The sequence below is a fragment of the Pagrus major genome, chromosome 10 (genome assembly GCF_040436345.1).
Source record: "Pagrus major chromosome 10, Pma_NU_1.0".
NCBI lineage: Eukaryota > Metazoa > Chordata > Actinopteri > Spariformes > Sparidae > Pagrus > Pagrus major.
This window is the reverse complement of record NC_133224.1, coordinates 2,935,471-2,960,574: the sequence shown is the minus strand read 5'-3', so window position 1 is coordinate 2,960,574 and position 25,104 is coordinate 2,935,471. Positions and strand designations below refer to the sequence as shown.

The window sequence follows — 25,104 nt, the reverse complement described above, 5'->3', positions numbered from 1 at the left end:
TCTCCTGTGGTCACAACCTGAGCATGATTAGATGCTACTGTCTCTGTTCCCTTTACACTCCTCAGCAGTGAACCTCTGACGCACCTGTACAGAGTTCAACAGGTGTTGTAGTCTTAATGTTGCGTGTCTGTACATTAAGGTGTCTGCTGCCATCTGAGCTGTCGGTCGTCGTTGCATATTTCATGATCACAGGTCTAAGGTGTGTTTTTCTTTTGTCTTTGTCTTCTGACAACATGCTAATGAATAATGAAAACAGGTCCAATAAAGGCAGCAGTCGATCTGTCACGCTGCAGATTAAAATAAAAAAGATTCTCCAGGTTGAGATGTTCGTACTCACCGCGAGACAAGTCGATGCTCTGAACTCTGAGGAAGAGGACGATAAAGACGGACAGGGCTGTCCACCTGCAGGACATGACTGTAGATGGAGAGAGACGGCAGCTGAGTGTGAACAGTTAGAGAAGGAGGACGGACTGCAGACTGACTGAAGACGACCTGTGATGGAGGATAAAAAGGGAGTGAAGAGGAGGGAGGAAACCAGTGATGATGTCTAGACTGTAAAGTTTTGTCTGAACACATCCGATGTGGTTTGTGGTTCGGAGTTGCAACACAGTTAATCATCGCTGCTTAAAAACTTTATTAATACAGGGAAGGTTTACGGAGCAGCTACACCCTGCTTCACAACACGTTTCACACTGTGGTCACCTGTGAGCTGTTTTCCATTATTGCAAAGTACTTTCCAACAGAACCGTCATCAAGTTTACACTGATGACTCTCACCAGGTTATTAAAAACACACAGGTAGACATTTATTTCTTTGTAATCACACAATTCAGCTGGTTTTATGTCTGTGTTTTCCAAATGTATGGTTTTACAGAACAGCTTTTGTTATGTTGCTAACATTTGCTGTTCTTTGGAGAAAGCTGCTGTCAAATTAATCTGAAAGTCTCCTAATGTAAGTATGAAATATATTAGCTTTCTTTGGAAAAACATCTAATTTCAGATTGTTCTTTGTTTGTTTATGCAGGCATTTAATTTTACATTTATTTATCAAAATCTGGAGGATTCCCCCTGACATCAGTGTTTTGGCTGCAGCTGTGATGGATCATGTTTATTTAATGACTCAGTGAGACTGAACTGTTTTCATTGCTGTTTAAATGCTTTTCACACCTTCACATCAGCTGTTCTGGAGGAATTTCTCCAACCTGGAGTTTCCCTGCCGTGTTATTAAATCCCTTTAAGCCTTTTACTTAATTTCATAACAGCCTGCGTCATTTTATTAGAGCAGAAATAACAGGAGATAATTGAGTGATTACATGATGATTCAAAGAGAAAACACCAGCATGATGTTTGTCTACGATCCAGTCTGGACGTCTCTTTTTCTCCGTGTTAAACTCAGTGTTGGTAAAAGTACTCAAAAGTCATACTCAAGTAAAAGTAAAGATATCATGTTGAAATATTACTTTGGTTAAAGTGAAAGTCAACAAAACCAAAAGTCCCTGATATTAAATGTACTTAGGTTTCAAAAGTACAAGTAAATTATAACATATTTGGCTCTGATGCAGCATGTAATCTGTAAGTAACTAGTAACTAAATGTATCAAATAAAAGAAAGTAGAAAGTACAATATTTGCCTACAAAGTGTTGGAGTTTAAATTAGCAGGAGATTGAAAGTGAAACCACCTCAAAGTTGTACTTCAGTACAGTACTTGAGTAAATGTACTCAGTTACATTCCATCAGTGGAAACAGAAAACTCAACAAGTTCTTTGTGTAACTGAGATGATTACAAAACACTTCCTGTATTTTATTGTTTTCTTCACTACATTATCATCATTTATCAGTGTTTTAGCCTGGAAGTAACTAAGTACATTTACTTGAGTACTGTACAAGTACAAATTCAAGTTGCTTTACTTGAGTATTTCCATTTTATGGAACTTTATACTTCCACTCCATTACAACTCAGAGGTAAATATTGTACCTTTTACTCCACTACATTTGTCTGACAGCTTTAGTTACTAGTTACTTTTCAGATTACCTTCCTGCCCAGTGAAAACCACGTATCTCCAGATGTGTTGATGTTGAATGTTTGTGATAAACTGACTGTGTGTTGTAAAAAGTACCCAAAAGTCTTAAAGTATCTGATGTTAAATGTACTTAAGTATCAAAAGTACAAGTAAAAGTAACTGATATATATTTACATATACCATGAGTCGACTGATTATCAGTGTTTTTTATTTGATTGTCAATTAAATAAATTAATTTCAAAATGTGCTGCTTTGACTCTGATGCTGCATGTAATCTGCAAAGTAACAAGTAACTAAAGTAATCAAGTGTAGTGGAAAAAAGTACAATATTAACCTCCAAAATGTAGTGAAGTGGAAGTATAAGGCAGCAGAAAATGAAAATACTCAAGTAAAAAAACCCAATTGTACTAAAGTACAGTACTTGAGTACATGTACTTAGTTACATTCAACTTTATATTGACTTTTTATATGTGATTTTTTTTTTGTCAGCACTGAATTTGTGAAAAAAAGTAAAATAATGTTTTAATCTGAGGAGACTGAAACTGATTCACTCATCGCCCCTGCTGTTGGGTCGTTGCCTTGCTCGAGGGCACGTTGAGCAGTTTATGGAAACAGTTACTCATCACCTTCACAGGAACATCTCCCAACACAAGGTGTGTGCGTCTCACTCTACCTGTTACTCAACAGCAGGTGAGATTTCCTCACATCACACACACACACACGAGCATGCTGGGACTGTTTATAACCACGGTTGCTATGGAAGCGAGTGTCAGCTTACACACACACACACACACACACACACACACACACACACACACACACACACACACACACACCAGTCAGCTGTCGAGCTCTGATCTAATCTGGTGTGTGTGTTGGTGATCCTCACATTATCTCATCATATCCAAACAAAAGGCACGTTGTGCTTTTAGCTAGCAGCGTAGCTCCGTGGTTAGCGTTGTCATTCAGTCCACCACTTTGCTTCAGATTGAAATATCTCAACTTATTCTGGATGGATTGGAATGAAATTTGGTACGACCATTCATGGTACCCTGATGATGCACCATACTGACTTTGGTGATCCCCACATGTTTCCTCTGGTGCCACCGTGAGTTTAAAATGTTTGGTTTCCAGTGACATATGTCAGCAGCTATTAGATGGATTACAGTGACGTTTGATTCAGACATTCATGTTCTCATTTCAGATGAAAACTTCTTTAACTTCTTTTCTTTAGCTTCACTCACAACATTTACATCAGTCTGAGCTGTACTTTGAGTCGAGTGCTGATTACCCAAAGTTAGCATGTTAACAAGATCAACTTAACGGTCATGTTGTGAACATTTTTATGAAGATAAATCAATTTCGCAAAATAATACATCTACAGAGCTTGTACAGAATAAAAGTATCTCTTGTCCTTAAAAACATTGTTATGACTGTGAAGTTATCATTTTAAAATGGTTGTTGGGTCCAAAATGATCCGTAAGCCCTAATGTTAGCCAGCTAGTGTTAGCAATGTGAGCTTGTGGGATATCAACAAACTGACTTAACAACAGTGTTGTGACGTGAATGTAATGGAATTTATTTTGTCATAAAACTATTTACAGGGTCAAAGTCGAACTGTCAGGCTCAAAAAAATATGTGTCTCAGGCTGCATCAACCAGTTTTGACCACCAGGGTTCGTCAGTCTGTTACTTCTGTTAAAATAATGTCAAACACGAGAAGTCAAAGTAATATTCACAAAAGCAGCTGAAATTAAAATAGAAAAGACGCTGACATCAAAATGCACATTCAGTGTTTCATTTTATATAAAAAAAAAAAATCATTTTTTTGTTTTTGTGTGAAAATAATTAACTTCTTTGTCTCCAAACTTTAAAGTGCAAAACTTCTGTCACAGTTTTCTGATTGGTTCTCACACCGAGGTGCTCTGGTGTTAGTGGGGAGTGTGTAATGATTAATAACTTCCATAAACAACAAACATTTTATTTTACAAACATGTGATCAGTGTTAGAGGTCTGGAGGATTAACTGTTAATGAACAAACTACAGATTTACAAACAGTCCTGAGCTGCTGACACAAGTCTGCCTCCCAGACTGTATTAACATGGTGGTGGTGACGATGATGATGATGATGATGAAGGTCTAGGTGAACTTCCTGATGAAGCGCAGTTTGAGGTAAGCGATGGCAAGGAAGCAGATGGTCATGATGCCCAGAGCCAAGTGGTTCTGCCAGAAGCCCCAGGTGGAGTAATCCACACCCTGCACCGTGAGAAAGTCCTCCCCTGTGCAACTGGAAACACAGCACAAAGGTTCCTCCATGAACAAGACCACCTAATTCAACTGACGTTAACGATCAAAATAACACATCTGGGGTTCATTACCTTTTTAAATTTGTTTTATTATAATCCAACATTTTTTATTACACTAATGTGTTTTAAAACAAATAACTATGACAGGAAGCTGAGGGGATGTAATGTAACACACTGTCCAGCAGGTGGAGCCATTAGTGTACACAAACAATTCAAATACAATCAGGCATCCATGTATGTTTAGGTGTTTGTGTGTGTGTGTTTCTTACCCGATGGTGGTGTTACCCGTACAGAAGTTCAGCCCAGTAAACTCATTAACCAGCAGAGCCTGGAGAGACAAACATCATCATCATCATCATGCAGCTACAGGAAGTGAAAACATATGTAATTGTAGGTGTGTGTGTGTGTGTGTACGTACACTGATGCCGTATCGTGGTATACTCAAGTATTTTAACCAAGCGAGCCAGCCGACGATGGAGGGAAGGTTCACGAGCAGACCGGCAAAGATCTGATGACAGAGACGCAGAGAGAGTTCACAGGTGAGATATTCATTCAAGTTTCTTTCTTCAACACAAAACATGAGGCTTGATTTTAATAGTTACCATCATGAAGACGCAGGCGATGGTCATGAAGATGTTGGCGATGGCCACCACCGTCTGGTCGGCGGAGATGGCCAGAGCCATGGAGGTGGCTGTGTAGGCGACCAGAGTGACGCTGAACATGAAGAGGAAGAAGGCCTCAACTGTCGGCTTCAGACCTGCACGCACACACACGCACACACACACACACGTAAGAAAATAGTGAAACGACTCAAGTTACTGAGGTTTGAAGGTGAAACCCTCAATTTGTTTAATTTGCCCAACAAACTGTTCAAAACTTCAACGGAAACAAAGAAATATGTACATTTTGAAAACCTGGAACACGAGAATTTTGGGCACTTTTTCTAAAGCGACTGTTCAATTACTAAAATATTTGATATGGTATAAATATAAATTGCAGTATTTTGTGTCTCCCACCCACCGATCATGAAGTAGGCCACACATGTGAAGACGATGGCGGGGATGGTCCTCAGCGTGATGATGTCAGACAGGATCTTCGACAAGAAGTAGACCGACACTCTGTAGTAACCGCTGATGTACTCGTGACTGATGGGAGACAGAAAGAGATTTATTAATCACGTACATTACGTGACATAAGTTTCTAACGTGAGGTAGGTACGAGTAGGATTGATTGATGGATATCAGCAGAGACGTCCTGATGAACGTTTGCGTGTCGAACCCACATGAAGAGTTTCCTCTCTGAGATGAAGAGTTCAGCTGATGACAGGGAGCTGAAACACTGATTCACAGTGATGAAGAAGAGAGCGCCAAACCTGAAAACCATCAACACACATATGTCATTTATTATAAGATATAAACACTCCAGTCAGTCAGCAGACACACAGTTGCTACTGCTTTAGCAGCGTTATTTTAGATCACACTACCTTGCTCGGCATGACCCACCCTACTCTGCCTCTGATCGGCTACATCCTAAACTTATGTTGTTAACCTGAAATGTAGCATTATATGACCTCTTTAAGTTAAAAATGTTTTGTTTGCACCAGAGTAAAGTAGAATATAAACACCTGTTCTGCATCCCGCTGTCGTTCAGCTGGACATTAAAGAAAATGGCTCCGACCACCAGAGCGAGGAACAAGGTTACAGCCACCTGGACACAATACAAACACAGTACAGACGATAGTTAATCACATGACTGACCACCTGTGATTGCTTCTCACTTCCCCACTCTACATGCAAATAAACACGTACATCACTGAGACAAACAGACACCATGTTTTTTACACAAAGACAGAAAAAACTTTGTGATATTTGCCAAATTTAGAAGAGGACCCAAAGAGTTAAGGATTTGTCAGAGACGGCGTTTCATAAAGTTCATCAAGTGACTTCTGACTCAACAACTCACAAAGTTGAGTGTTTTTATAAGGGAGTCTGGGGACAAGTCAAACTAAAATTTCTGAAGTTGCAGTTCCTCTTATGGCCACTAGCTGCTGCTCCAATTGCATTCAAACTACAAAAGTGAAACTTGATTTGATTTTGATGTTGTTGTCTCAGTGAGAACACATCATTTTGGGTCAGACTTCCTGGATTCAGTGATAGACGAAGCTGAGCGGTAAACCAAACTCCAGTCAATAAAAAATCAATATAAAAACTGCCACATTCCTCTCTGATCTACGATGAACAATGCCTGAAACATACGTTTGTTTCTCTGACAGTTACACTTCAGACATCTGCTCCATGTTCCCACCTGAGCGACGGAGGTCTGCGGGTTCAGCATGAGGTTGCGGAACGTTCTCTTGAGAACCCATCTGAACTGGGTCAGGAAGCTGGTGTTGTAGGTGATGGTCCTGGAGGGACGAACGGTGGTCACCTGCTTACCCTGAATGATCCTCTCTGAGGGAAACAGAGGGAGTTTTATTTGATATTAATTCATCTAAGTCACAAGTTTCTGTCCTCAGTTTGAATTTGATTTCAGTTGTTTGGAAACTTTCATTAATCTAATGAACAGCGACTTCACCAGCGATCGAAGCTCAGAAACTCGGCTGTGAACTGCACCTTTAAGTAGAAAAGTACGTTTCCCTCCACCGACTATAACTCTGTAAATTATCAGCTGGCTTTTCTTTCAAAACACTGAAGGACAGTTTGCTGCAGATTAGATACCGAAGAGATAAACGCTGTGACCTCGTCGTACGTACCCAGCTCTGCTTTGGTCTGTCTGTAGTAGTGGCAGTTTCTGTATTCGTCTACGAGTTTGTCCTCGATGCCTCGTTTGGAATTCAAAACAGATTCTGGATCTGGAGGGAAGAAGGAGGCATTCAGGATCGTCCAGGCAAAATACAACAATACTGTATTTACATGGTCCCCACCGGACTGAACTCATTATCCTCTGTTTTAATGCCTCTTAGGTTTTCAAATCTGACCTTCGTATTCACTGTTGCTGAGGGCGACAGCGGTTGAGTCTCCATTAATGATGTCCAGGAAGAAGTCAGCAGGGTTGTTGTGGGCCTCACAGGTGTATCCTGGGAAATTTAATTAGTTAAAATCATCTTTGCGTCGGGCTGTGTCATAATTATTGGATTAAAGTTGATTTTAAGTTCCTACCGATGTCTGAGAAATACTCCAGAGCTGTCTGAGCCGGACCGTGGTAAACCTGTTAAAGACCAAACAAGTGACAACACAGTGATGAGGAGGTGAGATGGAAGGAATCAAGGAAAAAACATGGAAAGATGAAAGAAAGTCAAGGAGATGGAGACGCTGTGAATGTATTTCCATAAGCAGGTGGTGAGGCACCTGTTTGCCGTTGACCAGCAGGGTGAGGCTGTCGAACAGGCGGTAGATGGAGTATCGAGGCTGGTGGATGGACAGGATGATGGTGCGACCGTTGTTAGCCATCCTGAAGAAACAGGAAGGGAAACATTAAAGTATCCTGCTGAAACCTGACAAAACAGTAGTTTAAATCATCTGAGTCCATGTTGGATGAAAGGATCTTCTCCACAGCAGTGACCGCTGAGGCTCATGGGTACTGTAGTACTTAAACAGTGTAAGTAAGTGAGAGCAGGAGCCTATAGGATCAATATCAATAGTAGGAACGTACAATGGCCACAAGATGGCAGTATTTACATTGGTGTGTGTGTGTGTGTGTGTGTGTGTGTGTGTGTGTGTGTGTGTGTGTGTGTGTGTGTGTGTGTGTGTACCTCTTCAGCAGCAGCAGCACTGAGTTGGCGGTGCTGGCGTCGAGCCCTGTGGTTGGTTCGTCCAAGAAAAGGACGGACGGGTCGATGATGAGCTCCATGCCGATGTTCGTCCTCTTCCTCTCCCCGCCGGAGATCCCACGAATCAGCTGGGTGCCCACCTACACACACACACACACACACACAGTTTGTACTTGTATATTATCAGGACCCTCAGTGATGTAACACATTCCCTAACCGCCATTGCTACTCGTTGGCTGGGTGGTTGGTTACTTGGTTGGTTGGTTGATTGATTGGTTGGGTTGATGGTTGGTTGGAGTTTAACCTTGAAACATGGGTGAGGGTCCCTCCAGATTTTCACAATCCCTCATCTTTTCAGATAGTGATCAATATGAAAGTGGTGACATGATAACTATTTGTCAGATTTTCTAAGTTTATATGAGTTGCAACCTGGAAAAAAGCCACCCTGAGTGTGATGTCAGAGGAAAATGGATGCCGTGTGAATATAGTCTATTACAGAAGACGATAAGGGCCTTTTGTTCTCCGTTGTTCTACTCTCTCATTTCTTTTTTCCTCTGTCTTGACTTGCTCTCTTTCATTGTTTCATCAACTCCTTACACTGGTTACCTCAGTCGACTGGATTCAAAGGTCTGGACCCAGACTCCTTCAGCCATAATATATTTTGTCACCGTTTCTTTCTCCTCACCTTGGAGTCGGCCACACGGCCCAGTCCCAGCTCCTGGATCAGTTTGTTGACTTTTTGCTCTTTCTCCTCCTGAGAGACGGACGCTGGGAGACGCAGCGCTGCAGAGAAGGTGAAGTTCTCTCTGACCGTCAGAGTTCCCATCACCACGTCGTCCTGGAGACAAGAAACAGTCATTTTAACTGACAACAAAACCTTTGTTACAGTTTCATTTTGAGGATATCTTTAAATATCAGATGTTATTTTTGGTGCTGTGACTTATGCCACTAAAAGAAGCTGCTCTTATTGTTGCGGTCACTCCCTTCCTGCCCTGACCAGGAAACTCTGCTCAATCAAAGCCGTTCTATTGGCTCCTGTAAATATCTGACTTCCCGTCCGTGTTCCTGTCCGTCTCACCCACCTGCACCACGTATCCAGACAGACACTTGAAGTTTGGAGGCTGAGGAGCTCCGTCGATCAGAACTTCTCCCGTCAGGCCTGCCGGGTCCTTCCTGGCTGCCAAAACGTCCAGGAACCTGAAGGACAAACGACTCGCATCAGGTTGTTTCACTCATAAAGAGGCTCCGAACGTCCCCGATCAGAGTCTGAGACACGCTTCATAATCAATATAACAGCTTTATCCATGTAACAGACCTGCGACAAACAAAAAATTCAGTCATTATTTACTAAAAAATAGACATGCACGCTAATGCTTTTAGCTAGGAAGCTACAGTTAATGGTGTAAATAACGTCTGTTCAGATCAGTTTGGGATCTCGGGGCTTCTGGAGACCTGGGTTACATCAGACGAGCTGTAAGGATGTGTTTTTGGTAGTTTTTTCCCCGTTTTAAAAGCGCAGTACTTCAGTAAATGTACTTCGTTACACTCCACCACTGGCTGTAACACTCACGATGACTTGCCGCTTCCTGTGGCGCCCATGATGGCGTTCAGTCCGGGCTTCATGATCCCACTGAGAGACAGAAAAGGAATAAAAACACGAGTAAGAGTTAGAGAGGTGACAAAAGCCTGAACTCACAATTTGTCGTTTTGATGCTTTGGTTTCTGTACCGATAGAGACACCAGGTATATGAAGTGTTTCAGAGGAGACAGAACCAGGCTGTTTGATGCTAAGCTAAGCTAGCAGTCTGCATATTGCTAATTCATCTAGCCTGTAATGATGAGATGTTCTGGTTGGTGTGACGAGGCAGTTTCAGCTCTGTGTTTCTGTCGGTGAACGTCGCGGCTCCATGAGGTCGTGTTTTTGAGGAACTGAAAGGTTTTTTGTCGTCGTGGTTTCCCCAGACTGAGTAAATGTTTTGAAATAGTCTGAGTCTTCTCTTGGTGTTTTTGCTGAGTCCGTCTATCAGGACCGTTATTCAGCACATTGTGATTCAGTTTGAACACTGGAACAATGACGCTGCACTTTTGTTTTGTATGTGTCTTTCTTCCTTTCTGTCCATCCTGACTTCCTCACATGTATTTAAGCTCTTTCTAAAAGCAGCTGAGACGTTTTTAATGTTTTTGTCATCAAACTGAGTGAATAATAAAGTTTAGTTTGTGATGACTTGTAACTGTCAAACCCACGTGCAGCACTTCCCCCTGAGCATCGTCTGTCAGGTCATGAGTCAGCAGGTCTGTGGCTCATTGAACCACTGAAACCATGACGCTGCAGTTTTGTGTTGCTTTCTAATGAGATCTTCTTCTTTTCATTCATTTCATTCAACTTCTTTCTTCTGTTCCCTTTTCTGTCTTTTCCTTCCTCTCGCTTTTATTTCTTGTCTGTCATCTATTTTTTTTGTCTCTTCCTTCATCGTTCTTTATCTCTCTTCTTGTTCTTAGTCTTTTCTTTTTCATTACGTCTGTTACATGCTCCCCTCCAGACTCGTCTCTTTTTCTTCACGTCTTTTTCATTGTCTCTTCCTGTTCTTTCCATCTCTTCTTTCTTTCTCTTTCTTTCTTTTATGTTTAATTCTAATTATGAGAGATTGCTTCTTATTGTAACCTTTGTCTCCATTTTCTATCTTCTTTCTCTTAGTAGAAAACTCTTTACACTCTCTTCAACTCCGGCAACAGTAAACAAAACAAAGTCTCGGTGTGTAGAGACTTTATAACAGAGCTGAAATCAGTCAAACAAAACCAATCTGTAGTAATAACTGAAAATCATGAGCCTGCAAATTATAATTTGGAGGTTCAACATTCACAGACAAGTAAAAAGTAGAAAGTCTCCACAGCCGAGTTCATCCACTCCTGTGTTCAACCTACATGTTCAAAACAAATATTTAATTTCCTGCCTCCTCGTGATAACAGATAAACAGGCATCCTGTCAAACTGCAGTCAGGTCTGACATTTATTTTAATATAAAATAGAAGATCTTTCTGTCAGGACACACTGCAGACGTCGTTAACGGACTAAATGAAGCAGTAAAGTTTGTATAAAAGCGTCTGCTCAGACTGACCCAACCTTCAACTTTGAGTCAATGATTACACACTGAACAATAAAATACCAGAGATACCACCCACTATAAACACACACACACACACACACACACACACACGCTGAACTTTGACCGATTGCTTTTTCATAACATGCGTACATAATCAAAGACTTTGATCATTTTCATAAAAAAGAGTAATCAAGTTCAGTAAATCAGTAGTCAGGTGTCACAGAGTGTCACCTCTGTGTCTGTTCACTCTTTCCTTAGTTTTAAGTTTTGTCAGTGACGGACGCTTGAAAGCTGAACTGAGAAACCAATTAATTTAAGGAATAAACAAAAGAAATCCACAGCCTCGATAACAAACATTTAAGGAGGTAAAGGCTAAAAAACGATTGCGTGAAAACAAGACTGAGAGGCTGCTAAATGCTAACATGCTGTTTGAGTAGTAACGTATCACAAAGCTGCAGATCTGATCTTGCAGCAGGCGTGCGCTCGCCATCCGGAAATGTTTAGATCCTTACTGCGAAAAATGTGAAGTTTGACCCGCTGTGTTTCTGTGAATGTAACACCCTGAGGTTTCTCACTGGAGCAGCTCAGCATCCTGCCACTGCGTCTGTTTGTTGGTTTAAGCTGACAGTCATTGTTTCCTAACGAGCTGCTGAATGTGTGTGTTTGGTCCGAGGGGAAAGTGGGAACCTGAGTTTCTTGACAAAGCAAACTTCCTTCCCTTTGCCTCCAAACACAGAGTGTGTGTGTGTGTGTGTGTGTGTGTGTGTGTGTGTGTTTGATCCGTGTGCGCCTTGATCGTGTCACGTTTGCCTCCCAGGTGGGCTCCTGTCGGCACGTAGACAAACAAGCACACAATAACCGCACATGTGGACCGCCGCCTCAGCCCACCTCCGTCGGTTTGCTCGTTGGGTGAAAGTAAACCCAAGAAAATGTCTTCACCCGACTTCAGCTTCTAATTTGAACCGGTTGTCTTGACACGCTTGACCTTCGGGGACGCAACAGACCAACCAAAATGGAGGAAGCTAATATCATAAAAAGCCAAATATTAGCTAATGAACAACATTATTTTGTTGGCTTTTTTAACAAAACACAAACCTGCTTGTCAGGTCTAGATGCTGATCAGAGTTTAAGCTAACGTTACGCAACGGCTAGTTTTTATCTCCAGTCTTGTGTTGATGAAGATGAAGTTTAGCATGTAGCACTGTGATATTAGCTTTGTTTGCACCACACAAAGCTCATTAAAGCAGCCGTTTGATGACTGGGTTCATGGTTTTCACTCACTTCAGGTCGATGAGGATGTCTTTGGTCGTACGGTTCTTCCGACGCAGACATCCTCCTCCTTGTGTCACCTTGTAGTGGATGTTGTGAAAGCTGACGGTGGCTCCATGCCGCTCTTTTCCCGAACCTGCGGACTGAAAAACAGTTAATTCACCCCAAAGGCAGAGTTACAACATGTGTGGCGTTAGCGTAAGAGATGAAGGTACCTGGTGTTTCGAGGCTCCGTTCAGCCCGAGCTCCATCGACACCTGGTTCTCGTACATCCTCTCCCTTGCTCCTCCTAAATGCAAAACACTGAAGAAACATTTTACTGTCAAGAGAAGAACACTTTCATAGACTATTGAAGTCCTGTCGGGTCGGGCGTGGACGGTAACCCAAGACCAGCGACTTATAAAACGTGATTAGCCAGCTAGCGTTCAAGCTAGATAAGCTTTCTCAGGCTCTTAATGTCTGTTTTTTTGCTACAAATTAATTTATATATCTCAAATTCAACTTTTTACATGACAATATAAGATTCCTAATAAATCAAATGTAAAGCTTTAAATAAGATAAAGACAACACTGATGTTTGAAAGCTTCAGGTTGACAGACACGCTTGCTAAAGGTGTGAAAGTTTGTGTTGTGTTTTATCTCTGGGTACAAACATATCGCATTAAAAAGTAAAAAACAAGAACTATCAGCTAAATTTAAGTGCTCATTGCTTGAAAAAATACTTCCCTGTGACTGTTATGTAAAGATTATTAGACTGTTAATACAGATGCATCAGCGTTTGAGCAGCTTTATACTGTAGCTGCACGAGCTTGAGCTGATTTAATGTCTTTATATACATGTAGGTAGTTTAGTCCAGAGGTTTGTGGGGTCGTAGATGTTTAATGTGAGAAGTTCTTACCCACAAATTTACTTTTCTTGTTTGTTTTTGCAAATCTTGGTGAGTTTTACTTCTTTTAGCCTCAAAGAGTCATTTAAATTAAACTTTATTCCAAGTTTGGTGGAAGTGCTGACAACTAACAAGAAGACACAACAGACTGAAGACGACTATTTAACACTTTATGTTGTAAGATTGTTTCTTCTACGTAACATGTTTAAGATAAAGGAGTTAAAGTGTAAAACAACATGAACTGGAACTACTCAAAGTAAAAATGCTGAGGCTGAACTTCTCGTTGAACTCAACTAAACTTCAGTTTCACAACCTATTTCTGCTCTACAAACAAACTGTTCAGTCAGAAACGCTCTACTCTCACTGTGGTTGATCCTGATGTAGCTTCACGTCGCTCACCGCAGAGTTCAGATTCTCCTAAAGATGTAAATAAGAGGTTCAACGCTCACCTGCTGAAGCCAGAAGGTCCCTGTGAGAAGAGCTGCTGACGGACATGCAGACACCAGGACACTGAGAGTACAGATCAATGAGTGTGTGAGCAGCTCGTTCAGTGTGTGTGTGTGTGTGTGTGTTCAGCCCTGTTTTATGACTGAAGGCTTGATAAGAGAAGTGAGGAGGAGGCACGTGTGTGTGGGGCTCTCACGCCTGTCAGGGAGGGAAGTGTTGACGTCACTTCACCACAGTAAAAGTAGCAAAACTGCAGTAAAGTCCTTCGTTTACAATGTACTGAAGTACAAGTCCGGATAATCAGTGAGATGTACTGACAGGAACAGAACCTGTGCTCCGGTCCTTGAACTAAGGATGGGTTTACAAAAACAGTCAATGAGTACATCATATAAAACACTTTAACTGATTTATAGTTGATTGTATTTATAAGTGCAGTTTAAAAGGAGAATTAAAAACCTGAGATCTACAGATGAGAACGAGTTTTACACAATATCTTTACTTTTACTACCTGAGTATGACTTTTGGGTACTTTATACAACATTTGAGTAAAAGTAAAGATATTGTAAGAAAATATCACTTTGGTAAAAGTAAAAGTTGCTCATACAAATAGTACATGAGTAAAAGTCTTAAAGTAACTGATACATATATTTACATGTATGTGTATTCTGTATACTGTGAGTCCACTGATGAGCAGAATCACATAAAATACATTATTTAAAAATATGCAGCGTGTAATCTGCAAAGTAACTAGTAACTGAAGATGCCAAATAAATGTAGTGAAGTAAAAATAACAATATTCGCCTCTAAAATGTAGTGAAGTGGAAGTGTAAAGTAGCAGAAAATGGAAATACTCAAGTACAAATACTTGAAAACTGTACTTAAGTAGAGTCCTGTTGAAATACTCAATTACAAGTAGAAGTCCTGCATTAAAAAATGTAATCAAAGTATAAAAAGTGAATTGATGATGCAGCACTTTAATGTTGAAGCTGGTTGAGGAGAAGCTTTATTGACTTTCAGTTCAGGGTTTGTTTTTTTTTAAAGTGATCACATGTTTCTGTGTCAGTAAAGTATTTTAAAGGATGTTGCATGAGAGGAAACACTGGATCAGATCTTACCAGCTGCTCAGGACTCAGTGTGGACTCTTCTCTCCGGATCAGTCACATCGTTAACAGCTGCTCTGTGATCAGTCCAGTCTCAAACACAAAGTGCTGGTGTCTCCACTAAACTCTCAGTCAGGCTGGAAACAGGTGATTGATTACACCTGGATGTTCGACAACCTCAGGTCCTCTCTGACCAATCAGGCGCGAGAATACATGAGAACAAAAGATCTGTAAACGACAGTAAAGTAATGAATAAATAAAGTGTTTCAGCAGCTTAAATGTTTGTGTGGATATATTTATTGTTGATGACGACATGAGGACATGGTTTTGTTGTAAATGGACAAAAAGTAGAAGATGTAAGAATACAAGTGTTTATATACTTAAACAATATTAATACCTCTTAATTTAATGGTTGTTTGTATTTTGTATTAATAATCAAAATCTGAGTACAAGAGCAAAGTAGATAAAAAAAAACAAGATGTGTTTCAGTTTTGTGTTTCCTCCATTTTCCCATCATGAGTTATTGATGTCACTATCACAGAATAATAAGTGTTGTTTTCTCGAGACAATGAGCTGATTTTCCTTGAAATCTCAGGAGAACGAGCGTTTTTATCCCAAGATAAGCAGATAAATGAATCCATTATCACAAGAAACAGGTCGTTCCTTCTCCTTCATCCTTTATGGTTTGTTACTATGTGTTAGGTTAATGCAAAACATTTATTAATTCTTAAAAAGTACAATATTTGACTCCAAGTTGTAGCAGCGTAAAATGGAAATGTACCTTAAAATTATACTCGTAGTACTTGAATAGATGTACTTAGTTTCATTCCACCACTGCAGTGTGCTGCGCTAAAGGTTTTATTTTGAAAGTTCAGCTGGACTCACATCTAATCCTCCGTTCATGCCAAAAATAATGTTTAAAATGTGACTTTTGTTCAGTTTTTATTGGTTTTGATTTTATGTGAACAACATGGAGGCTCCGTGTTGAAACCAAAACATATCAACAGATCATCTCTTTGTTTAAAGTGCATGAAACGATCTCCATCTGCTGGTGAACAGTAACAACTACAACAGCACTGATGGAGCGAGTCCTCTGTCATTACAACACTACTTCTCATGTCAGACTTTGGACCCACAAACACACATGGAGGTGTTTAATTTAGTTCAGATTTCTGCTCTGGTATTTTTTTTTTCCAAATTTAAGCACAATTTATAATACAAGAAATGAATGTCCTGATCTCGTGGGGGAGTTTCATTGTGATACCTAATAGATACAAGTTATGACTCGATTCACCTGCAGTGTCCCTGCTTAAAAGAGCCAATAGACTGTTGATTTCAGAACTTTGTATACATAATTAAACAATATTCACACACACAGGGAAGGAAAGGACAGGGAAAGGATGGGACGGGAAAGGATGGGACGGGAAAGGAAGGGACGGGAAAGGAAGGGAAAGGAAAGGAAAGGAAGGGAAAGGATGGGACAGGAAAGGAAAGGAAGGGAAAGGATGGGATGGGAAAGGAAAGGAAAGGAAAGGAAAGGAAAGGAAAGGAAAGGAAAGGAAAGGAAAGGAAAGGGAAAGGATGGGATGGGAAAGGATGGGATGGGAAAGGACAGGAAGGGAAAGGAAGGGACGGGAAGGGAAAGGATGGGTCGGGAAAGAAAAGGATGGGAAAGGACAGGAAGGGAAAGGAAAGGAAAGGAAAGGAAAGGAAAGGAAAGGAAAGGAAAGGAAAGGAAAGGAAAGGAAAGGAAGGGAAAGGACAGGATGGGAAAGGAAAGGAAAGGAAAGGAAAGGAAAGGAAAGGAAGGGAAAGGATGGGACGGGAAAGGAAAGGAAAGGAAAGGAAGGGATGGGACGGGAAAAGAAAGGAAAGGAAAGGAAAGGAAGGGAAAGGATGGGACGGGAAAGGAAAGGAAAGGAAGGGATGGGACGGGAAAAGAAAGGAAAGCAAAGGATGGGATGGGACGGGAAAGGAAAGGAAAGGACAAGAAAGGAAAGGAAAGGAAAGGATGGGACGGGGAAGGAAGGGACTGGACGGGAAGGGAAGGGAAGGGAAGGGAAGGGAAGGGAAGGGAAGGGAAGGGAAGGGAAGGGAAGGGAAGGGAAGGGAAGGGAAAGGAAGGGAAAGGATGGGACAGGAAAGGAAAGGAAAGGAAAGGAAAGGAAAGGAAGGGAAAGGATGGGACAGGAAAGGAAAGGAAAGGAAAGGAAGGGAAGGGATGGGACGGGACGGGAAAGGAAAGGAAGGGATTGGACAGGAAGGGAAAGGAAAGGAAGGGAAAGGATGGGACGGGAAAGGAAAGGAAAGGAAAGGAAGGGAAAGGATGGGACAGGAAAGGAAAGGAAAGGAAGGGAAAGGATGGGACAGGAAAGGAAAGGAAAGGAAAGGAAGGGATGGGACAGGAAAGGAAAGGAAAGGAAGGGAAGGGATGGGACGGGAAAGGAAAGGAAAGGAAAGGAAAGCAAAGGAAGGGATGGGAAAGGAAGGGAAAGGAAAGGAAGGGAAAGGATGGGATGGGAAAGGACAGGAAGGGAAAGGAAGGGAAAGGATGGGTCGGGAAAGGAAAGGATGGGATGGGAAAGGACAGGAAGGGAAAGGAAAGGAAAGGAAGGGAAAGGAAGGGAAAGGATGGGTCGGGAAAGGAAAGGATGGGAAAGGATGGGATGGGAAAGGACAGGAAGGGAAAGGAAAGGAAAGGAAGGGAAAGGAAAGGAAAGGAAGGGATGGGACAGGAAAAGAAAGGAAAGCAAAGGATGGGATGGGACGGGAAAGGAAAGGACAAGAAAGGAAAGGAAAGGAAAGGATGGGACGGGGAAGGAAAGGACAGGAAAGTAAAGGAAAGGAAAGGACGGGGAAGGAAAGGACAGGACAGGACAGGAAAGGAAAGGAAAGGAAAGGAAAGGACGAGAAAGGACGAGAAAGGATGGGACGAGGGGTAGAGGAAGTAAAGTGACTTTTCACCTGATTAATTTGCACACACACCAGAGGAATATCTGTCTCTTTACACAGACGTGTGTTTGTTTAACCTCGTTCTTGTCGTGTACCAACACACACACTGACGTAACAACACTATGAAGTTGTGAGCATGTTGTGAAGGTCAGCACACACACACACAAAGACACACACAGTCGGTCACAAGTTTTTTTAGGCAAAGTTCTTGTGTGTCGATGAGTGTTTTGTGTCACTGATGTACAGTATGTCCTCTGTGTGTGTGTGTGTGTGTGTGTGTGTGTGTGTGTGTGTGTGTGTGTGTGGTGTCACCTTCAGCGTCATCTTGTGTTCACACGATGCAACTGGCAGAATCCCAGTTCCTATATTTGTCACACGCTGGGAGGGCGGGAAAATCCTGCTCTGCTATTGGACGTCTGAGAGGGAACCCAGCTGTCGATCAATCGGTGGTAACTTTCCACAACAGGCCTGTTAGATAATGATGAGAGCTGTGAGCTTCATGTTCAGGTGACGGAGCTAAAAGTAGCAACACAGGCACTTCAAGAACTTGATAACGGATATGAACGTATTGACTTGTTGGCTGAGCATACACTTTAATGTTCTGAGGGACAGAACCAGAACCATTACAGAACAGAGGGGAATCACACAGGAACTCACAAACCCATTCACAAAACATGCCCACGATAATGCTACTATATGAAACAGTGATTCTGTGAAGTGCAGAAAACAAAATACCCCAAAGTCATGTCTCTTTGCAGTCATTTTGTGTCTCTTTGCAGTTGTTTTGTGTCTCTGTGTGGTCATATTGTATGAAGTCTAAAGTCTTGTCTAAAGTTGTTTTTTGTCTCTTTGTAGTTGTGTGTGTCCTTGTGGACATTTTGTAACCCTGTAGTCGTTTTGGATCTCTTTGTAGTCGTTTTGTGTCTTTCTGTAGATGTTTTGTGTCTTTCTGAAGTCATTTTGTGTCTTTCTGAAGTCGTTTTGTGTCTTTCCGAAGATGTTTTGTGTCCTTCCGTAGTCGTTTTGTGTCTTTCCATAGTCGTTTTGTGTCTTTCCGTAGTCGTTTTGTGTCTTTCTGTAGTTGTATGTGTTCTTGTGGTCATTTTGTAATTCTGTAGTCATTTTGTGTCTCTTAGTAGATGTTTTGTGTGTCTTTTGTGTCCCATGATAGCGATGGTATCACAGTACAGTGATTCTGTGAAGAAGACAAACAGCAGAGGGCAGCATTTGTGTGGTTATTCACAGCAGAACAGTTCTCAGTCTGAGGAAATCACATTTACAGAAAATATCAAAACAAATCAGTACACATTTCTCTCAAAACGATTATGACATGTGGTAAATTGGCATTACGACGCTTAACAAGGGTAAGCAACAGAGAGACAAACCTTCTCACCAAGATGACGACAGTCGAGTATCTTGCTTGTTCGTTGTGTTACTCCTGTAAACATTCTCCTTCCCTCATTCTTTGAATAAAAGCCACCGCATGAAGTCTTGAGTAGAGTCAAACTGGCAGATCAGTAATCATGGAAGAGGAAGTAATACAATATATTACCTTATCAATATTTAGTCCCACCCGTATTACAGAACAGAATAATAGAAAACAAACAAGGAGCGGTTAGAGGCAGGTTTTATTTAGTCTTTATTTCTTTATGAAGTGTTTGTCATCGGTGGTGTTTCCCTTCAGACGGACAGACTTCAGACTTTCCTTCACTCAAACTTGCATGTTGGACGAGGTGATTCATACCAGGGGAAAATTCATTCATGTCTTTATGTCTATTACGGAAGAAGAAAATGTATCGTTGTATCTTTTATATTATAGCAGGTGCAAGAACATCATTGTGTCTGTGCCACTCTGAATCACATTAATTTAATGATAACATCATTTGTCGGTTCGTTCTCCGTAATTCTTTGAACCCCCTCAGGAGATACTCACACCCACACTGAGCTCAACCTGACACACAACTACATTTATAACCTCCTGACAACAACGCGTCAACATTAACAAACTCGACACTGACACACACACACTGCAGAACACCTCTCTGTATGTACAATATATTAATATACACTCTATATACACTGTTGACTATTCAACTGAGACAGTCAAGTGAAACCTAAAGCCAGCACTACTGTGGACTCTGTGACGGGTCTCAACCTGAGGCTCGGGGCTGAGGGTGGTTTGCAGATAATGTTTGGGTTTGAAAAAGAGGAAAAATGTTTGTGTCCTTTCAAGTATTTTTGTTGACTGTTGCAGATGTTTGTTTGCGTCCTCTACGCCCATCTCCCACTCGAGGTGAAGTTCCTGCTCATGCTGTAGCCGGAGACGGAGCTCTGGTGTTTTCCCCAGGCTCCGAAAGGAACGACGATGATGGTGGAGTTGTCCTCCGACCCGTACTGCAGCGCCTTGAACACAAACATTACCTGTCGTTACTTTACGTCCACTCATATTTAACTTTGAGATATTAAGTCTTCTAGAGTCCCTGTCAACAATCATGAGCAAACCAGAGCCTGGATGGATAATGAGAGGACCCTTTGTAGGAGCACACCCAGATTGGGTAGTCATGTTTTGCATCTTTGTAGTAGCTTTGTGTCTGCAATCTTTTTGTCTATTTGCTGTAGTTTCTAGTCTCCTGGTAGTTGTTTGTTTGTGTCTGTGGTTGTTTCATGTCTCTTTGTGGTGGTTTATCGTCTCTGTAGCCGTGTTGTGTATCTCTGTAGTAGTTGCTTGTCTTCATGTAGTTGTTTTTGTCTCCTTGTGGCAGTTTTGTGTCTGTTTGTGGTAGGTTTGTGTCTTTGTAGTTGTTTCATGTCTCTTTGTGGTAGGTTTGTGTCTCTGTAGTCGTGTTGTGTATATTTTGGTAGTTTTATCTGTCTTTCTAGTTGTTTTGTGTGTCTTTGTAGTAGTTGCTTGTCTCCATGTAATTGTTTTTGTCTCCTTGTGGTAGTTTTATGCCTGTTTGTGGTAGATTTGTGTCTCTGTAGTTGTTTCATGTCTCTTTGCGATAGTTTCTTTTTGTTTGTAGTTGTTTTTAGTCTCCTTGTGGCAGTCTTGTGTCTCTTTACGGTAGTTTTGTGTCTCTGTCTAGATGTTTCATGTTTCTTTGTGGTAGTTGTGTGTGTCTTTGTAGTTATATGATTGACTTTCCCATATGAAATGCTGTCAGTCTGCTCAAACAGACGCTCATGGTTTGTTCACTAACACATCCATGCTGCAGAGTGAGCAGCTGTCCGGGGGGTAACAGTAGAAGTAGGAGATATTTTTGAGTCTCTGGTACCTGCTGAGTGATGACATCAGCAGCCTCTGTGGGGTCTTGGCACTGGCTGATGACATCACAGATCTCTTGGTCACTCAGCAGGAAGTTGATGCCATCGGTGGTCAGAGCCAGGAAGGAGTCGTTGGCATGATGGACCTGCAGAGACGGACAGAGGGGTCAGGATCAACCACATCTTCCCTGAATGATTTCAGGTCGGAGGTCAGATGAAGCTGCAGCAGGACTCACAGTGACTCGTTTTGTGTCCGGCTCAGCGATGACGCCGCTGTTTTTCAGATGAAAGTCGCCGATGCTGCGTGTCATGGCGAGCCGTCCGTTAACGTTAGCCTGACCAACGCTGTTCCACGTCACAAAGCCGCCGAACCTCTGGATCCTGAAATCAAACACAGAAGAGCAGTCCTTTAACGTTGGAGTGACGGCAGGTCCGGCTCCTGTTCGAAATTCTGGTGGTGAGACGATCCTTTTTATTACATTCAGATGATTGTACCTATATGGTACATCAGTGACATTTAAGGAGAGCTAAGGACTTTGACTTTCTGTGTCTGTAGGTCAAAACCTGATGCTGAAGCGCTGACATATGTTTGGGTGATCTCCAGAGTTAAACATAGCCTCATTTCACTGTTACATAACAGCAGCTGCTTCATGCTAGAGGGAAACCCAACCCTGTTAACCTACAGCTCTGCTTTCATTTCATCTGCTGGATGAACCGGACCTCATGTACTGTATGCAGGAGAGTTGTTGAGCAAGGCACTGGCTCGCTGCCAGCTGGCAACCACAGTCCAACATACCGCAGAGTTTATATACAACCTGATTTGCTGCTGGAAACCTGAACCCTGCCGCTCCACCGGCCTCCCTCTTCACTGCTCGCTCTGGATTAACACTACGTTCTGGACCTTGTGTGATTTTTGACCAACTCCCAAAATGTTTCTCTGTTTACAATATAAATATAACGGGTCACCATGCAAATGTCCTTCAGACTCTCCATCAATGATTTCCACTGCTGCCTGGCTATTAACAGTAGTAAAAGGAGTCGAACAGGATGTACCTTCGTCTCTCGTCCTCGCGGTCAGGTGTGTGATCTTTGGTGAGCTTGCTGGCTCGTCCCCTCCTGCACAGCATCGCCCGGCTGTCACCAGCACTGCCCACCACCAGCTCCACCCCGTCACGTAGCAAAGCAACCGTCGCCGTGGTGCCGGCGGTCAGGAAGGAGGCTGGGGATGAAGAGAGGGATGGAGTGGTGGTGAGTACAGAGTATCTTGTACTCTTTGAAGTACTTTACATACTCAATATGTAAGTACGTAGTAAGTACACGACTTCTGTCTTTCTGTGTTTGTGTCTCACCATTGTTGAAGTAGCTGAGATGTGTGTGTAGAGCCTTGTCTGCGTCTAAAAAGGCTTTCTTTAAAACTTTCTCCAGATCGTCCTCCTCCTCCAAAGCATCTCTGCACAAAGACATTCGATACATCAATCAATGTCGTACAGTGAAGTAGTAAAATGTTATACTATTTATATTCCTCTGATAAATATATTTGATGAATAATATTTAGAGGTTTCAACCTGATAAACTTCTCCATAAAGGTGTAGCAGTAGTCTGCAGCGTGCGGGCCGCCGTGGCCGTCGAATACGGCGAAGTAAAGCAGGTTGTCATGGATACGAGCGACACGGAGGCGGTCCTCGTTCTGCTTCCTGAGACCCAAAGCGGACGCACAGCCGACCCGGGACAGACTGACCTGAGAAAGGGAGGTCGATTCATTATTTCATCCATCCAGACATTCATAGATCAGTTCATCCTTCCTTCCATCCAGTTACCTGTGGGATGGGTTTCCCATATCTGATACTGGAGGGCAGCAGTATCGGTTCTTCTATCCTGTTGTCCCAGATACCAAATGAGTCCCAGGTGACCGGCCGGTCGCTGCCGTTGCTGTCGAAGCGGACCGACCCGCTGGCCTGTCGCACGCCCACCACCCCGAACAATGCCCCGCCCACCTGCAGGACGTGAATTGATCAACAAAGTCAGGAGAAAGCTTCCTAAAGTGCTCCAACCTTCCAAACACATCAAATACACGAGAGACTCACCTGTCCGGACGCCGTGGAGGTTTCTGGCGAGGAGCGAGCGGCGAGGAAGGTCTGTCTGGCGACGGTGGAGCGACCGCAACGCAGCAGATTGAAGAGCACTGTAGACGACATGACTGACTGTCTTTAACAGCTGTGGAGGAAACACCTGACCCGGCGGCGAGTTTCTGAAACACAAATGAAATGAAAATGTATTTACCTGCTGATTATTATTGATTATTGAAATGTTTGACACGTTAGCTTGATGAATGAGCCCAGTTATTAATGGCACAGAAGAAGAAGAAGATAAAAGTTTAGCCTTGAGAGAAACATTTTGAGATTTGACTTTGTCAGATGTGAGATGAGACCGACTGTGACGCGGATGAGAAAAAGGAGTCAGCTGAGGATTGGTCATTTAATCCCTCCCGGCCTCTCCTCTCTACCACACCTCCACTCCTCATCTCCCACTGCTGTTTGTAGCCCACAAATAGCCTTCGATCTCCTGCTGTGATCGAGCCGTGTGACGTCTCCTATCCATTACAAGTACACCTGAACCAGCCTCCAAAAATACTGCGTCTGACTGCACTGGAAAAGGGAAGTTTATCTCCAACCTGCTGACAGAAAAACACTTGAACCACTTTTTTCTTTTGAGTTTGTAATGTTTGAGAGCTTTTATTTTGAAGGACGGGTACGGGGGACTCAAGATATTTGCATCAGTTAAGTTATGAAAAAGAAACAAGCCAACACAAAAATGCTGTACGTAGATCACACTGATTCGAGACCTTTACTCCATTTACCTGTGACACAGTTAGTTTTTTTGCCAAGCTTCTGTGTGAAGTGGTTTGCCAGAGTAAATAAAGCTGCGTCCATGGTCACTATTAATAACATGCACTACTCCCCTCCCCTCCTGTCCTGTCCTGTCCGTCTTCACCTGCACTATCAGACGTGGGCTCAAAAAATATCTACTAAACAAAACAAAGTGACGCCCTCCTGTCCAGAAACACACATCAGAGACTTTATCAGTTTATTTGACCTCTACATAGCAGAACGGTGCGTCCATACTGAAACACATGTGACCCACTTGTTGTTGACAAAACAGAACAATGCACATGCGTGTTTGGGTGCACGCACACACACACACACACACACACACACACACACACCAGTACAAGTTCAGAGTAACACAAAAAAATGTTTTTAAATGTGTAATCATATATATTGTAAAAAGTAGCATTGAATGGCATTAAACCAAATCTATAAATAAATGTTATTCAGACCCAAAACATCCTGCAGAATATATATAAGGACAAAAAAACACACATCAGCTGTTGCTTCAGTGCAAACTAACCTCAACAGATTTACAGAATCTGAACCAGAACCACAATTTTACAAACAGGATTATGATGCATCTTGTTTTGCAGGATTAATAATATTAAACTCCCTGAATGTATATAAATAGTTCATATCAGCTCCACCTCCACCAACAATGAATGCTTATTATGGTCCACATGCATCATCCAGCACCCACACTGTTCATTTTTATTTGTTTTCAGCCAAATGAGCAGTTTTACTTTAGATGCTGTACTTTAACTACATTTTGCATATACATGCTTGTACTTGAAAGTTTCCAATGCAGGACTTTTTTCATTTATTTCTACTTTTACTTGATTAATGATACTCTGCATGTAATTATTAGCAGTCATGAGGTGACTTTAAACTGTGAGGCTACCATCAATGAAGAAACCTCTGTGAACAGACCAGCTAACAGGACATCAGACACAAAATGGCGGATAAAAACTCACCTTCTTGAGCTTTGCCTTCTTTTAATGCTGATGTTCCCGCCTGGGCTGTTTCCGTGGCAACAGGTGTCCAGCAGCTGCCTCGAGCCGTCACTCGCCCTCGCGCTGTGACTGTTGAGAGCGGGGGGCTC

The 25,104-nt window shown here is 42.2% G+C and overlaps 2 protein-coding genes across 3 annotated transcripts; both read right to left on the bottom strand.

Annotated features, from left to right (window-relative positions):
* Positions 1–3,984: 3,984 nt before the first annotated feature.
* On the bottom strand, positions 3,985–15,000 carry LOC141003457 (broad substrate specificity ATP-binding cassette transporter ABCG2-like). 2 transcript variants are annotated; one of them, XM_073474801.1, is made up of 20 exons: positions 14,914–15,000; positions 13,801–13,861; positions 12,682–12,769; positions 12,479–12,609; positions 9,665–9,724; positions 9,177–9,291; positions 8,780–8,932; positions 8,077–8,234; positions 7,673–7,775; positions 7,484–7,532; positions 7,303–7,401; positions 7,078–7,176; positions 6,630–6,775; positions 5,950–6,032; positions 5,608–5,697; positions 5,346–5,470; positions 4,928–5,082; positions 4,744–4,833; positions 4,595–4,653; positions 3,985–4,306 (listed from the first exon to the last, which is right to left on the bottom strand). In XM_073474801.1, the coding sequence occupies exons 3-20, from the start codon at positions 12,736–12,738 to the stop codon at positions 4,159–4,161; spliced, it is 1,920 nt and encodes a 639-aa protein (XP_073330902.1). In that variant the 5' UTR covers positions 12,739–12,769; positions 13,801–13,861; positions 14,914–15,000; the 3' UTR covers positions 3,985–4,158. The 2 variants fall into 2 exon arrangements, with proteins under 2 accessions (XP_073330902.1, XP_073330903.1); XM_073474802.1 differs by lacking the exon at positions 13,801–13,861 and having other exon boundaries at positions 14,914–14,985.
* A 4,472-nt stretch (positions 15,001–19,472) lies between these two features.
* Positions 19,473–25,092, bottom strand: ppm1ka (protein phosphatase, Mg2+/Mn2+ dependent 1Ka). The gene is made up of 9 exons (XM_073474742.1): positions 24,977–25,092; positions 23,199–23,362; positions 22,932–23,108; positions 22,680–22,852; positions 22,464–22,564; positions 22,168–22,333; positions 21,351–21,495; positions 21,126–21,260; positions 19,473–20,253 (listed from the first exon to the last, which is right to left on the bottom strand). The coding sequence occupies exons 2-9, from the start codon at positions 23,307–23,309 to the stop codon at positions 20,122–20,124; spliced, it is 1,140 nt and encodes a 379-aa protein (XP_073330843.1). The 5' UTR covers positions 23,310–23,362; positions 24,977–25,092; the 3' UTR covers positions 19,473–20,121.
* Between the last annotated feature and the right edge of the window lie 12 nt (positions 25,093–25,104).